The sequence below is a fragment of the Oncorhynchus tshawytscha genome, linkage group LG19 (genome assembly GCF_018296145.1).
Source record: "Oncorhynchus tshawytscha isolate Ot180627B linkage group LG19, Otsh_v2.0, whole genome shotgun sequence".
Classification (NCBI taxonomy): domain Eukaryota; kingdom Metazoa; phylum Chordata; class Actinopteri; order Salmoniformes; family Salmonidae; genus Oncorhynchus; species Oncorhynchus tshawytscha.
Window position 1 is genome coordinate 24923695 of NC_056447.1, and position 16767 is coordinate 24940461.

At 42.3% G+C, this 16767-nt stretch overlaps 2 protein-coding genes across 5 annotated transcripts in view; both read right to left on the minus strand.

Moving 5' to 3' along the window:
- Positions 1-386: 386 nt before the first annotated feature.
- On the minus strand, positions 387-10890 carry slc12a3 (solute carrier family 12 member 3). The gene is made up of 26 exons (XM_024379381.2): positions 8224-10890; positions 7957-8085; positions 7774-7849; positions 7548-7643; positions 6796-6935; positions 6569-6679; positions 6194-6305; positions 5946-6076; positions 5686-5770; positions 5428-5585; positions 5217-5324; positions 5001-5124; positions 4815-4916; positions 4316-4471; positions 4091-4190; positions 3852-3963; positions 3190-3327; positions 2991-3097; positions 2812-2894; positions 2655-2732; positions 2454-2561; positions 2117-2228; positions 1841-1927; positions 1509-1647; positions 1289-1356; positions 387-1165 (listed from the first exon to the last, which is right to left on the minus strand). The coding sequence occupies exons 1-26, from the start codon at positions 8503-8505 to the stop codon at positions 1024-1026; spliced, it is 3084 nt and encodes a 1027-aa protein (XP_024235149.1). The 5' UTR covers positions 8506-10890; the 3' UTR covers positions 387-1023.
- An 89-nt stretch (positions 10891-10979) lies between these two features.
- Positions 10980-16767, minus strand: part of LOC112218524 (nuclear pore complex protein Nup93) — a 31486-nt gene continuing 25698 nt past the window's right edge. For 3 of the 4 annotated variants that reach the window (XM_024379377.1, XM_024379379.2, XM_024379380.2), the window contains exons 20-21: positions 11482-11610; positions 10980-11249 (exon numbers count right to left, since the gene is read on the minus strand). In XM_024379377.1, the coding sequence (XP_024235145.1) occupies positions 11139-11249; positions 11482-11610 (240 nt within the window). In that variant the 3' untranslated portion in view covers positions 10980-11138. The remainder of the gene's footprint in view (positions 11250-11481; positions 11611-16767) is intronic. The other variant, XM_024379378.1, reaches the window with a different exon arrangement.

Here is a 16767-nt window from a genome sequence, read left to right on the forward strand (position 1 = left end):
CATCAAAAGTAAATGTAATTGCTAAAATATACTTAAGTATCAAAAGTAAAAGAATAAATAATTTAAAATTCCTTAAATTAAGCAAACCAGACTTCACAATTATTGTTTTATTTTTTATTTACTGATAGCCAGGGGCACACTCCAACACTCAGACATAATTTACAAAGTATTTGTGTTCAGTTAGTCTGCCAGATCAGATGCAGTAGGAATGACCAGGGATGTTATCTTGATAAGTGTGTGAATTTGATGATTTTCCTGTCCTGCTAAGCTTTAAAAATGTAACGAGTGCTTTTGGGTGTCAGGGAACATGTATGGAGTAAAAAGTACATTATTTTCTTTAGGAATATAGCAGAGTAAAAGTCAAAGTTGTCAAAAATATAAATAGTAAAGTAAAGTGCAGATAACCCAAAAAACTACTTAAGTAGTACTTTAAAGTATTTTTACTTAAGTACTTTACACCTCTGTGTATTCTATACCCATTTGAAGAAAAAAACAGTTCGTACTTTGTTTGATAAGATTACTGTTTTTCTCAGGGGACTCAAATGGACATTTCAATTTCAAACTGGAATGATCTGGAATGATGATTGTGACATTGGGATGTTTTCAAGGGGGTACACAATACAAGAAGCCTAGTTATCCCATTTACATTTGTTGCTTACGTTCCAAATTAAATAGGCACAATAAAAATGTATAGACAATTAAAAATACACACTGGTGTTACACTTCAAAACTTCTATCATCAAGCACACGTTTAACAGTCAAGAATGTTTTTTTCTTTTACTTCTGCTTAATGATGATAATGACAACAATGCTTCTGGTACTGATGATGATGATGACGTTAAATCTAATCACATTTTTCACAGATGGCTAAAGTGTCTAGTACTGATGATAATGAAACACGTGAAATGTCATAACCAGAGGACTTCTACCAGAGCACATCTAATTGCATTATCATTTATGACAATAACAATGTTATTTTCCTTGACCATTGGGTGATTTCATTGAACCTGGTTAAAACAGATATCACTGACAATAGAAGGTGAGCACATTCTCTTGGTTTCCCCTCACCAGTAAGACTGGTGGGCGCAGGTCACGAGACAAAGTCTCCAGCCATGCCATGTACAGAGCACTGGGACATTGCCCTCTCCTTCCCACAGGCATGGTCCTGTCAACGAGAGAACATAGATCTGTTATCACTCTCACCTGTGTTAGCTTTGTCATTGGATGGGGTGGGTTCAAGTCAATGACTGTAATAAAAACATCTGGTTTGCAAAAACAGAGTACGTACACAATTATAATGGCGGCGTCCCTTGAGTAATCTTGAAGAACTTCATTCAGACGAATCTGTCGAAGGGTCTGGTGCACAAACACACATTTAGAAGGGAATGTAACCAGTCTGTCTGAGAACAGTGAAACTGTCATAACCAAATGTTCCACATCTAGCTATGCTACATTTAAATGTTTGGCAATAGAGTGGTCCTGAACAATGAAACCCAGATAATGGTCACCTTGGGCTTATTTGTCTCTATCTCCTCATCAGACACCATCCAGGGACAGTCCTGATTCAGCTGCTCAGCTGTTACATGTCCATCCTTCTGGGCTGTGTTAATCCTGTAGGGCCCTATCAGATCCTCAAACCTCCTCACACTGTCAGAGAAAGAGGTAGAGGAAAGGGTCTCAACAGAGCATTGCCCTGCATACATTGTGAATGGACGTAGATTCAATTAATAATTGTGAGTGTTGAATCACTGTGCAACTGAACTCTTACACAAGGATAAGAAAGTACAATTCTGAATAGTACACAATTATACAGTATATAGTGAGTGACAGGGAACCATACTGTTCAGGTTGTGGTCTTGCATTGATATCAGGCAGAACCTCAACATCATGGAAACCAAGGCGAAACTTGCTGATGAGGTCCATGACTCTAAAATTGGACACAAGGACATGGTCAGTAGAACTATTCAAATCAAAATCAAAGTTTATTGGTCACGTACACAGATTTGCAGATGTTATTGCAGGTGCAGAGAAATGCTTATACTCAAAGGAGGATGAAAGGCCAAGGGGGACATCATGTCTCTACCCCACACTATGGCCTTAAACACACTACACTCACTCTTTTCTTTGCTCCTCCTTTCGCTGGATGTCTCCGCCCACAAAGACGCGTACCTTGCACCTTGCCCAGCGCTTCTTCCGTGTGAGCAGGTAGGGAAGTAGCAACGTCAGACCTTTAAGAGCACAACAGACTTAACATTTACCTTTCACACATAACATAGACCCCTTTGCCTGATGTGACCATGACACAATTCTATCCTATGTTATCTCTCTGACCTGGGGTACTTGACATGTAGCAACATTGTATGATTTATGACCCCACATTATCAATCTGACTATGATATAAAACCTATTTGATTTGTGGAAAGGCACAATGAAATTCAGAACAACAATCTCACCTCCATCATCGAACAGCCAGTACACATCAATGGTCTTTTTCCCTTGCTGGGACTGGAACACAGTAGAAGGCTGAGGCTGAGGCTCAGTCACCATGGCATCAGGGTCCACTATAACCAATACAAAATATCTCTGTCAATACTGTAGAAAAATAGGAATGTCATAGACTACAAACTGTATACTCTAAATATGATCATACATACATGAAAAATTTGCAGGGGGTGCAGGGGGGACACTGGTGTTGACACCCCTCTCTGGGCTTGCCTCAAACCCAGGGTTAACTGCAATAAAAGGAAACAATGATAAATAAAGGTATATTGTAAAAGAACATGAAATCTTCCTGGTTGTTGGGTTCCTCACCATGTGTTTGTGCCTGCCGAAACACATCCAGACCCTCCCTCATCCGCAGCACACACACTCCATACTGCAGGTCAAACGCATCACTGAAACAAATGCACAAAGACATATTAAACTGCATCCTTACTCTGTCACATCCATTATGAACTCATCTTGCTGATTTGACTGAGTGATTCACTCACTGTAGAATTCCAATGTAGTTGTCAATGCAGGATGGTTTGTCCTTACGCCAGTCCCTTTTGAAGCCCGTCAAGAGGACATTCGGCCTGATCCGACCCAAACCTGCACCCTGGAGTTAGACACAGTATAACACATTCAGTAAATCCTATGGAACCACATGATGAAATGGACCTGATAGATAAGGCTTGGCAGTCGGCCCACCTGGAGCAGCATCTTAACCCCAGTGCGCAGGTCATTAGCCACCACACCGTGATAGAAGGATTTGATCTGCCGTTTGTTCAGCCAGGTAACATGACTGTTGCTACTGGCAGTGTCCAAGGTTGCGGGAGAAGGACCTCCCTGTTGACACAGCGGCAGGGTGACAGAGGGAGTTAGAGGTTAATGACATAGAATATAAAAATAGGCAATGTAAAATCAACAATTGACATTGTGTTCTGTGTGGCTCTGTTGGTAGAGCATGGTGGTGGCAACGCCAACAGTCGTGAGTTTGATTCCTGCTGCGGCCACCCTTACTTAAAAATGTATCCACGCATGACTGTAAATAACTTGGATAAAAGCATCTGCTATATTATTAACATATTCATGAAGGTCAAGTCAGGAGTATTTTTTGGTTGCCAGAAGATTGTGATCACTTGCCTGAAAATGTAAAGTAGCTATTTTCACCCACACACAATGGAGGAACCAGAAAGACCAGACTACTGAAATTCTTAGCATTTTGGTTGTTATCAATAAAAAAAATACTTAAAAGACTACTGGGGCAACCTCAGAGCAGGCTCAACTTGCATGACTGCTCAGGTCACTTTCCCTGGGTAATAAGGCAACCCTTAATGAGCCCTGTACAGTGATTCAAGATGATAACTCACAGTGACAACATTCCCGCATATCATCAGGCTTAGATTTTTGGTGAAGGTTCCGACAAAGTCGACCAATGCAGGACGACAACTGGGCGGACCAGTGAGGACCAGGCACTGAGGTCTGAGAAAGGTAAGAATAAAGGGAATAAGAAAATCACATACAAAGTGAGAAATGGTTATTCAGTTGGAACAGCAACAAAAGGCTGACATTGTTCTCATTAGGTCCTCAGAGAGAGTTCAGGTCTGACCTGTAATTCTTGATATGATCGTCCACCTGGTTCAGGCTCACACAGTAGGACAATGCCATGTTGTATGACCCAGCTTGTACTGATGATCCCCAGTTTACAGCTAAAAATAAATCAATAACCAATTGAGTTGCTGAATATTCAATGAAAAACAATGCTTGCCAAAAAACTGCTACATATTTTATGGGGGGAATGAATTTGAAACTTTGTATGTGTGTGTTTTCTCACAGGGTCTCTTGTAGAGCACATATCCCAACAGGAAGATGACGATGCCAATAGCGATGAGCGCCGCCCACCAGGTGAGCAGGAACATGATGATCACAGACACCACGGCACCCAGCAGGGACATCCACTTACTGTAGAACCTGAAGGAGGGACGCCAGCCTGCAACATAGTCAATCACACACATTGAATATGATGCAAATATAATTAGGCAATAAGATACTGAATTTGTTTACTTTGCAACAGGTGTTAGGTTAGAACATCAGAGCAGGACTTTTAATGATCATGATACCATGTCCTGGTCATGATACCATGTCCTGGTCATGATACCATGTCCTGGTCATGACACCATGTCCTGGTCATGATACCATGTCCTGGTCATGACACCATGTCCTGGTCATGACACCATGTCCTGGTCATGACACCATGTCCTGGTCATGATACCATGTCCTGGTTGAAATACCATGTCCTGGTCATGACACCATGTCCTGGTTGAGCTCCTGACCTGGGGAGTTGGTGATGGAGGCATGGAAGCAGCTGAAGTTGATGAGAGCGTAGGAGCACAGGAAGAAGTTAGAGATGATGGGAGCGATGGTGTTGAGCTCAGCTGAAGGGTGAGAAGACAGGGCAGGGCTGTGTTACTGTAACAACATCTCCTTTTCACTCTGCATCTATCTTGACAGGTCTTTACCAATGAGAACGAAGCAGACAGCAATGATGTACGCCAGGACGTAGCCTCTGATTGGTTCGTCGTTTTTTCCATTACCCTTCCCAAAGAAACCAATGACTGGATACAGGTTGTCTTTGCAGAGGCACTGTAAGTGAGAAGAGAACAAGATAATGCTAATAGAATAACACACCAATGCCTCTTTATTTGTAGTAAACGTTTTTCCCTAAGATAACCTACCTGGAAGACTTTGGGTGCAGAGACCAGGCAGGCCAGGGCTGAGGAGAGAGTGGCCCCAAATATCCCAGCAGTGATCAGAGGGGCGAACCCTGACACCAAACTCATACTCTGACCACAGAAAGAATGGGAAGTGAAACAGATACAATGCACCAAGGCCATACTTGTGCATTGAACATTGAAACATGGTAATCAATCATTTGTATTAGGTCACCTGGTACTGGTTGCTGAGGCCATAAGTGCAGGTTCTGTTAGTAATGCAGTCAGTGAAGTCCCAGCCGTATTGACAGGCCAGACCCTGGCAGCTATCAGCACTAGACATGGCCAAGGTGTCATTCATAATTCCAGACGCATCTCGTACCAGACAGGCTCCTAAACCAGGACAGAGAGAGGCCCATACACAGCACATATTGACAGAAAGGAAGCACCAATGAAATCACGAGGAGATACTTTGTGCATGTGTACAACTCACCAATAGTTGCTGCTATGATGAGATAAGATAAAGTGGTCCAGAATATAGCCATCAATGTTCCTCTTGGAATAGCTACTGTAGGGTCCTGTATTGTGTAGAGATAAGACGGGGGAAATATATAATGACTAGTCAACAGTCAAACATTTGCTATAATAAGCATCTGAATTAAACATCTCCCTTTCATCCAAAGAGCCCTTCTCTCCTAGAGTGAGGAGAATATACAGTAGACATTTATAGAGAGATCAGAGTAAGGAACCTGCCTTTAGGTCCCCAGAGATGTTGGCTCCTGCCAGGATCCCTGTGGCTGAGGGGAAGAAGATGGAGAACATGCCAAAGAAGTTGCCTTCAGGCCCACGCCAGTTGGGTACAAAGTTTTCAGCAAATATATCCGCTGAGGGGAAAGAATAGTTAGTGTGTCTATTTTAATGATAGAGGAAAACAAAAATAAATGGAATCTAATATGAAATATGAAATTCACAACACTGTCGAAATGCCATGGAGCTCTGACCTTGGTAACTGAAAAAGCCCTTTGCTTGCTTCTGAGGTGTAGCGGGAATAATGGTCCCCACTATGTAATTAGCAAAGGACACCAAGATGACGATGAAAAAGAGAACCTGGGCCTGTATAGTTGGCAAAGAACACAATGCACCACATGATAACATGCCATCTATCCAGAGACAGCATAGTCAGAGGCTTACAATAAACAATCATTCCCAAACAAATTAAATACATCTTATAGTAAAACATGTATTTTACAAATTCATAAAAAATGGCCAGGATCAAACAACTGTATTGAGTTCTAACATCAGACCTGATCTATTGTGACAAGGCATGTACTGTAGTTATTTAGAAAGAGTGCCTCCTAGTGGAAGTTTGAACAGACCTTGGCCTCCCATTCCATCCCAGCCAATGAGATGGCCAGCAGACATGTGACAGTGATCACTCCAATGATGCGAATATCATTAATGGGGTCCACTATGCTAGCACCACTCTCCTGAGGTGGGAGGTTTGGGAGACAAATTAAAACAAGGGTACAGTTAAAAAGGGAATGCCAACTCAGAGGTTGGCTATAAGTGATGTGGGTATAGGCCTATGAGATAACACACTGACTTGCATCAATGCTTGCACAGTCTCAGCGAAGCCCACAGTGTGCATGGCAACTGCCACAGCATTTGCAAAGGCAAAGATGAGTCCAATGGATCCTCCCAGCTCTGGCCCCAGGCTACGAGAGATTAGGAAGTAGGTTCCACCTGCAAGAGGGACAAAAGAGGATCAGTGTTGTGAATATTTGAGTATAAGAAGCCTGTACAGAGCCGGCCCCAAGCATAAGCAACATAAGCAGTTTAGGAACTTTTCTCTTGTTATGTCAGTCACTGACAGTCACTCAATTAGCCATGTCAGCTAACAATTTTTTAGATTGGTAGTTAATCTAGCCAGTTATCTAAACGTAGTAATCATGGCTGAATACTGACCGGGCATGCAGGGCACGTGCCCAGGGGCCCTGACCTCCAGGGGCCCTGACCTCCAGGGGTGGTTTGTTAGTCATTCTCACTCAGTTAAAAAAAATCTCCAATCCTTAAGAGGTTATTAATAACATGGCATAAATCATGGCAATATGTGAATAATTACTGGAAAATAGCTTTGAAAAGCCAAACATTTCTCTCCACCTCATGGCAAAATCGGTAGAATTACAGGAAATTAACTTTAAAACTTCAATGTTTCTCTCCGCCATCAAGAGGGGGGCCACTAAAATGTTTTGCCATGAGGTGGGAGGCCCACCAACCAAATCACTTAGGGCCCCCCAAAAGGCCAGGGCCAGCTTGAACCTGTGTTATTATTGTATTATTTCAGGGATAATGCACCTCCTTTGACCCTTCCGTTGGTGGCGATGGCGGAGGTGGACAAGCCCGTGATGCCAGTGATGCAGGAGGACAGCAGAATGATGACCCAGGTCAAACCTTAGAGGAGGAATATCACATACAATCCAGTAAACCATACAAATACAGTCCCAGAAATACACAATCACCATCAATGCAAAAATTGACACTTTAATGAAATAAAAGCGTTGAGACCTATCACTTGACCCACCAATCCCTGCTTGCGCAGTGATCCAGGGCAGCCGCAGGTACAGGATCACCCCCCAGATGTTGAGCATGCAGCGGATCTAGGGGGAATTCACTTCTCCTTAGCATGTTGTCATGACTACCAGTATAATGTAGTATGTATAGTGTTGTATGGAATCTCAGTTGTTTTGTGTCTGTCGTGTCTTACCATGACTCCCTTCACCCATCCAAACCTGGTGGGTTCTGACTGAGGCTCCTCAACATCATCTTCTGAGCTGTCCCCAGGTGCTCTGCCTGTGTTGGTCTCCTCATACAGAGGAGGGGGACAGGAATCCTCCTTAGGGGTGGTGGTGGGGAAATAGGGATGTAACCATACTGTCTATCAGTCTGTACAATTTGCAGTATAAAAAAAACACTATAGAAGGCCTGACATATTGCAGGTGTGTTGCCTAGAGGCCAAATGTGTCGAACTTACTTCAATGTTGGAGTGAAGCTGAAAGAGGGATGGTCTTGATCGACGCACCCTCCCTTGGGCATTTGTGTTCGCATAGAAGTCATAATTTGGGCCAACATCCAGAGTGTCGTAACCTGTGAGGATCTGTGAGGAGTTCTGAGAAGCCACGCTGGTCCCATCGCCGTAGTGATATTTGCTGCCATCAAAGCCATACTTGGGTCCTTCTTCCCCATTCACGGAGAACTGGCTTCTAAGAGCAGAGAGGCTTATCCCCTCATTTGGTGCTGCTGGTACTTCTTCCATTTGGAGTGGAAGACCAAAGTTTTCATGTAATAGGAAACAAATGGTGGCATGGAGGGCTTTATATGTCTTGAAAAAGGCAGGAAGTGCCTTTGGCCATGTTGAGATAAGTGAATGTTCAGTTCACTAAACCTATTTGGAACTCCATGAGAGCAATTTGTATTTATAACTAACGCCCCGAGGGCTTGTGAACCTTCTTATTACATAGATTAACTTGTGATCTAAGGCAAGATAACCTTGGCAGAAAGTCACAAAGATAGAAGAGGTAAACCCTTCTCCATAGGTATTGCTTCTGAGGAGGAACTGTTAACCATCCTCTTATTCCATATTGATTTAAAGGAGCCTCCCAAGGATGGGAGAAATTGAAAATATTTATATTGAATTACATGGAAAGGCAACAAGTTTGGGAGATCCGTCACCATAAAAACCTAAATTTAAACAATCCCTGTCTTCTCCTTTGGCCAGCCATTCAGTATTAAACCAAACAGTATAAAATAATTGAATACTTATATCTTGATAAAGTTGCCACTAAGAAATAACTTTCAGGTGACCTCATTCTTGCTATGTAAAAGCTATCCCCAAAACAGTCATGCTTGGAATGTTTTGGTGTGTGTTTACCACTTCACTGCCTCAGTTAAAAGGATGACCTTGGTATCAGTTGGTCATGTTGTGTAAAACAGCATGGTAAATGACTGTTACAGTCTCAGCTGAGCAACCATGTTGTGCCAGCAGCAGTATGTGTTCCCTTTCATTGAGTTTCCATTAAACCGCTGACCCTGCAGACAATTCTTGGTAAAGAAGCCTTACTTTTCAAAACTGTTGATCCCCCTGACTGCATTTGGGCCAAAATGTAACTTTGTTTTATTACTTACTGTATATCCGGAAACTATAACTTTTTAACAAAGCATTTCCTCCTGGAATACAAATAAATTAGTTTATTTGCCTCCTTGGGGCATAATTGTCCTCCATTATTAAATAAATTAAGTAAAAACTCACAATATCATGAAAAAAACATTTAATCAAATGCTTTTACACGACATTGAATTGAAAATCACTGCAGACATTTCATCAGGTGAACCGTAGGAACTCTTCCGCTCCTCAAAGCTGCTTCTGCTGCTTGCCCATTGGCATCTCGTTGGCAGTGGTGCAGTGCCACCCTGGTGTTGTGAAATAGCCGGGTTATAGCAGGTGTGTGGCATCGGCCTGATTCACAACACCAGCTGCAGCACACACACCTGAGAGTGGATCCACCTTGGCAGACGGTCCATGTCTTTTCCACAGAGCTCCAGACTGATCTTCACCAGAGCAGATGTGGTGCGTAGCAAGGGCATTGTCTGCAGAACTCATGATAAGGGCTGTGAGTGAAGTTAAAAAACTACATTAAAAGAGCCCGCACAGTCAATTTGGTTCTCTCCATAATGAAGACAAGTCCCCTGTGGTGACAATGGAATCAGTTTGAGAGGAAAGGCTTCTCGACAATCTAGTGCAGCCAAGCAGACTCCCATCTGTGTTCTCTCAGGGCATTTCCTTCCCTTCTAACCATCTGCCAATAAGTGTAGCAGTGTCATACATGATAGGGCCCGTCACAATGTACTTTCAATACAGTTCCTCTCACCTACTCAAGAGTAGTATTTCTTCAGCTGCTGATAGTGTAGTCATAAAAAGGGGAGATGTTATCCAAAGAAACAGACCTTTCTAAGCAAACCAATCAGGTATAACTAATAGCAAAGATTGGTATACCATCATCATATATCATCAATTCCTTATAACCACCAGCAGGGATACAATTTTGTATGTGTGGTTGTGCAGTTTGACCAATTTACAGATTACACAGTGGGTGCTGAATTGTCGTTCTAGCACCCACAAAATCGTATTAGCTGCCGGTTTCAGTTTGACATGCTACCTTTATAAAATCAATGGTTTCTCCAAATGACATTTTTATCGACTGCGGAGGTGGATTCAATGTAGAACACACATCTTCTGGTGATGACAAAACTTTTTGCAAGATTTAGTTCTTCCTGGACCACTGGATTATGGCTAGTTCAATATGATTCCCAATTTCCTGTTGCTTCTATGACTATAGGCAGGCCATGTCTGAGGAATAGTTGGAGATCCTGGCAATTAAGCAATTCTTTCTATTTACCAAGAGTCAGATTAACTCATGGGTACCATGTTTATGTCTCAGTGTGCAGTTTTAGCAGCAAGAGTTCATCTGACTCTGGGAAAGTAGAAAGTAGGGCTTAATTGCCAAAATCTTAAAATATGCATTTTACCATATTATAATATCAAAGGGCACAATTGATTTTAAAATCAATAATTCCAAATGATTAACAGTACTTCCTTCAGCTTTCTTTAAATCCAGGTAGGACTCAAACCACTAATAATTGTATAGATGACCATGATGCATAATAATAAAATAAACAAGCAAACTGAAATACTAAATGCAAATTAATCAAATGAAATGAATGCGTAAGAAATTAAATTTAACTGACATTTTATTTAATTTTTTGAAAAAAAAAATACAAATATGGAGCAACGAATAAGGACAAAGAAACATAAAATGGGGACGAAGCAAAACAAAATCTGACAGTTGATGAAAAGGGTGGGTATGGCTGGGGCTTGAAGGTATTTTGGGGTCAGTTCATCAGGACCTCCATCTGCACCAGCCGGGCATTGGTGTCGCCTGCCATGCGGTACGGGATAATCCCAGCAAACGTGATCAGTGCACGGGCTTGGCTGCGCAGCTGCTGTTGACACACAGAAAAGACATCTTAGAGCTGATAGAAATAAATCATGTGTCAAAACAGATAAAAACAAGACAGCACAGTACTCATTATTCAATGAAATATCACATAATGGAGCAGAGGCATGTCTTTACTGCCCAGTTCATCACAATGCACAGCCCCCAAAAGTCTTCAGAAAGTTCATCAGGTTCTATCCCATGGCCAGTATTGCCCTGAGAAATCACCATCTCCTCACCGAGTCTCTGTCCTCCATGGACCTCTGTGGTCGACCAGGGGTTCCTGCTGCGGCCCCCTTCAGGCGCTTGCACTGCGTGAACAGGATATTCATGGTGGCCAGGAGTACCTCTGACAGATTATGCCTGACCTGGAAGAAGATGCAAATGAGAATAAGATAGAGACAGTAGGAAAAAAAGGACAAGAAAGGGTTTCTGTACAGCACTTTGAGATATCAGCTGATGTACGAAGGGCTATATAAATAAATTTGATTTGATTTGACAAGAGAAGATTACATGTACACGTTGGAAGTGTCGTGTTGCATACTGACTATAGTTATATATACATTAATATATTATATACACACACAACCGGTCAAAAGTTTTAGAACATCTACTCATTCAACGGTTAAAAAAAACAAAACTATTTTCTACATTGTAGAATAATAGTTAAGACATCAAAACTATGAAATAACACAGATTTGAAGTAACCAAAAAAAGTGTTAAACAAATCAAAATATATTTTATAGTTGAGATTCTTCAAATAGCCACCTTTGCCTTGATGACAGCACACTCTTGGCATTCTCTCAACCAGCGTCATCTAGGTAGTCACCTAGAAGTCATTTCAATTAATAGGTGTGCCTTGTTAAAAGTTCATTTGTGGAATTTCTTTCCTTCTTAATGACTTTGAGCCAATCAGTTGTGTTGTGACAAGGCAGGGGGCTATACAGGAGATAGCCCTATTTGGTAAAAGACCAAGTCCATATTATGACAAGAACAGCTCAAATAAGCAAAGAGAAACAACATTCCATCATTACTTTAAGACATGAAGGTCAGTCAATACGGAACATTTCAAGAACATTTCAAGAACTTTGAAAGTGCAGTCGCAAAAACCATCAAGCACTATGGTGAAACTGGCTCTCATGAGGACTGACACAGGAATGGAAGACCCCAGAGTTACCTCTGCTGCAGAGGATAAGTTCATTAGAGTTACCAGCCTCAGAAAATGCAGGCCAAATAAATGCTTCACAGAGTTCAAGTAACAGACACATTGCTGCAAAGAAACCACTACTAAAGGACACCAATAATAAGAAGAGACTTGCTTGGGCAAGAAACACGAGCAATGGACATTAGACCAGTGGAAATCTGTCCTTTGGTCTGATGAGTCCAAATTTGAGATTTCTGATTTCAACCGCCGTGTCTTTGTGAGACGCAGAGTAGGTGAACGGATGATCTCCACATGTGTGGTTCCCACCGTGAAGCATGGAGGTGGTGAGATGGTGCTTTGCTGGTGACACTGTCTGTGATTTATTTAGAATTCAAGGCACACTTAAGCAGCATGGCTAACACAGCATTCGGTAGCGATACGCCATCCAATCTGGTTTGCACACTTAGTGGGACAATCATTTGTTTTTCAACAGGATAATGGCACAACACACCTCCAGGCTGTGTAAAGGCTATTTGACCAAGAAGGAGAGCGATGGAGTGCTTGCATCAGATGACCTGGCCTCCACAATCACCTGACCTCAACCCAATTGAGATGCTTTGGAATGAGTTGGACGGCAGAGTGAAGGAAAAGCAGCCAACAAGTGCTCAGCAAATGTGGAAACTCCTTCAAGACAGTTGGAAAAGCATTCCAGGTGAAGCTGGTTGAGAGAATGCCAAGCGTGTGCAAAGCTGTCATCAAGGCAACGGGTGGCTACTTTGAAGAATCTAAAATCTATTTGGATTTGTTTAACACTTTTTTGGTTACTACATGATTCTTCAATGTGTTATTTCATAGTTTTGATTTCTTCACTATTATTCTACAATGAAGAAAATAGTAAAACAAAGAAAGAAAAACCCTTGAATTAGTAGGTGTTAAAATTCTTGACCAGTAGTGGTGGAAGTGTTGCCAACATTTACGATAGCTCATTTCAATTTACAAAAACAACAACAAAATCAAGTCTTTTGAGATTCTAGTCATGAAATCTATGCAGCCTACTCAATCACTTTTATAGCTACTGTTTACAGGCCTCCTGGGCCATATACAGCGTTCCTCACTGAGTTCCTATCGGACCTTGTAGTCATGGCAGATAGAATATCCACATTTTTGGTGACTTTAATATTCACATGGACAAGTCCACAGACCCACTCCAAAAGGCTTTCGGAGCCATCATCGACTCAGTGGGTTTTGTCCAACATGTCTCCGGACCTACTCACTGCCACAGTCATACTCTGGACCTAGTTTTGTCCCATGGAATAAATGTTGTGGATATTAATGTTTTTCCTCATAATCCTGGACTATCGGACCACCATTTTATTACGTTTGCAATTGCGACAAATAATCTGCTCAGACCCCAACCAAGGATCATCAAAAGTCGTGCTATAAATTCTCGGACAACCCAAAGATTCCTAGATGCCCTTCCAGACTCCCTCTACCTACCCAAGGATGTCAGAGTACAAAAATCAGTTAACCACCTAACTGAGGAACTCAATTTAACCTTGCGCAATACCCTAGATGCAGCTGCACCCCTAAAAACAAAAAACATTTGTCATAAGAAACTAGCTCCTTGGTATACAGAAAATACCTGAGCTCTGAAGCCAGGTTCCAGAAAATTGGAACAGAAATGGAGCTCCACCAAACTGGAAGTCTTCTAACTAGCTTGGAAAGACAGTACCATGCAATATCGAAGAGCCCTCACTGCTGCTCGATCAACCTATTTTTCCAACTTAATTGAGGAAAATAAGAACAATCCAAAATGTATTTTTGATACTGTCGCAAAGCTAACTAAAAAGCATAATTCCTCAAGAGAGGATGGCTTTCACTTCAGCAGTGATAAATTCATGAACCTCTGAGGAAAAGATCAAAAAGATCATTAGAAAGCAAATTACGGACTCCTCTTTAAATCTGCATATTCCTCCAAAGCTCAGTTGTCCTGAGTCTGCACAACTCTACTGGGACCTAGGATCAAGGGAGATACTCAAGTGTTTTAGTACTATATCTCTTGACACAATGATGAAAATAATCATGGCCTCCAAACCTTCAAGCTGCATACTGGACCCTATTCCAACTAAACTACTGAAAGAGCTGCTTCCTGTGCTTGGCCCTCCTATGTTGAACATAATAAATGGCTCGCTATCCACCGGATGTGTACCAAACTCACTAAAAGTGGCAGTAATAAAGCCTCTCTAGAAAAAGCCAAACTTTGACCCAGAAAATATAAAAAACTATCGGCCTATATCGAATCTCACATTCCTCTCAAAAAAAATGAAAAAGCTGTTGCGCAGCAACTCACACCCTTCCTGAAGACAAACAATGTATACGAAACGCTTCAATCTGGTTTTAGACCCCATCATTGCACAGACTGCACTTGTGATGGTGGTAAAATACCTTTTAATGGCGTCACACCGAGGCTCTGCATCTATCCTCGTGCTCCTAGACCTTAGTGCTGCTTTTGATACCATCGATCACCATTGTTTTGGAGAGATTGGAAACTCAAATGGGTCTACACGGACAAGTTCTGGCCTAGTTTAGATCTTATCTATCAGAAAGATATCAGTTTGTCTCTGTGGGTGGTTTGTCCTCTGACAAATCAACTGTACATTTTGGTGTTCATCAAGGCTACGTTTTAGGACCACTAATGTTTTCACTATATATTTTACCTCTTGGTGATGTCATTCAGAAACATAATGTTAACTTTCACTGCAAAGCGGATGACACACAGCTGTAAATTTTGATGAAACATGGTGAAGCCCCAAAATTGCCCTCCCTGGAAGCCTGTGTTTCAGAAGTGGATGGCTGCAAATGTTCTACTTTTATACTCGGACAAAACAGAGATGCTTGTTCTAGGTCCCAAGATACAAAGAGATCTTCTGTTGAATCTGACAATTAATCTTGATGGTTGTACATTCGACTCAAATAAAGCTGAAGGACCTCAGCGTTACTCTGGACCCTGATCTCTCTATTGATGAACATATCAAGACTGTTTCAAGGACAGCTTTTTTCCATCTACGTAACATTGCAAAAATCAGAAACTTTCTGTCCAAAGATTTTGCAGAAAAATTAATCCATGCTTTTGTCACTACTAGATTAGACTACTGCAATGCTCTACTTTCCGGTTACCCGGATAAAGCACTAAATAAACTTCAGTTAGTGCTAAACACGGCTGCTAGAATCTTGACTAGAACCAAAAAACGTGATCATATTACTCCAGTGCTAGCCTCTCTACACTGGCTTCCTGTTAAGGCAAGGGCTGATTACGGTTTTACTGCTAACCTACAAACATTACATGGGCTTGCTCCTACTTATCTTTCCGATTTGGTCCTGCCGTACATACCTACACGTACGCTACGGTTACAAGACTCAGACCTCCTTCCTGTCCCTAGAATTTCTAAGCAAACAGCTGGGGGCAGGGCTTTCTCCTATAGAGCTCCATTTTTATGGAATGCTCTGCCTATCCATGTGAGAGACACGGACTCGGTCTCAACCTTTAAGTCTTTATTGAAGACATCTCTTCAGTAGGTCCTATGATTGAGTGTAGTCTGGCCCAGGAGTGTGAAGGTGAACGGAGAGGCACTGGAGCAACAAACCGCCCTTGCCGCCTCTGCCTGGCCGGTTCCCCTCTCTCCACTGGGATTCTCTGTGTCTAACCCTATTACAGGGGCTGAGACACTGGCTTACTGGTACTCTTCCATGCCGTCCCTAGGAGGGGTGCGTCACTTGAGTGGGTTGAGTCACTGACGTGATCTTCCTGTCCGGGTTGGCGCCCCCCTTGGGTTGTGCCGTGGTGGAGATCTTTGTGGGCTATACTCGGCCTTGTCTCAGGATGGGCTTTCTCCTGTTGTTGAAGATGTCCCTCTAGTTGTGTAGGGGCTGTGCTTTGGCAAAGTGGGTGGGGTTATATCCTGCCTGGTTGGCCCTGTCCGGCGGTATCGTCGGACGGGGCCACAGTGTCTCCTGATCCCTCCTGTCTCAGCCTCCAGTATTTATGCTGCAGTGGTCTATGTGTCGGGGGGCTAGGGTCAGTCTGTTATATCTGGAGTATTTATCCTGTCTTATCCGGTGTCCTGTGTGAATTTAACTATGCTCTCTCTAAGTCTTTCTCTATGTCTTTTTCTTTCGCTCTCTCTCTCTCTCTCTCTCGGAGGACCTGAGCCCTAGGACCATGCCATGACGTGCTACCTGTCCCAGACCTGCTGTTTTCAACTCTCTAGAGACAGCAAGAGCGGTAGAGATACTCTGAATGATCGGCTATGAAAAGCCAACTGACATTTAATCCTGAGGTGCTTAAGAAGGGCTTTATAAATACATTTGATTGATTGCTTGT

Coding starts and splice junctions, on each gene's coding strand:
- slc12a3 (XM_024379381.2), bottom strand. CDS start 8,505: ATGGAAGAAGTACCAGCAGCACCAAATGAGGGGATAAGCCTCTCTGCT. Junction 8,086..8,223: donor AGCTTCACTCCAACATTGAA/GTAAGTTCGACA, acceptor ACCACCCCTAAG/GAGGATTCCTGTCCCCCTCC. Junction 5,325..5,427: donor GCCTCAGCAACCAGTACCAG/GTGACCTAATAC, acceptor TTCTGTGGTCAG/AGTATGAGTTTGGTGTCAGG.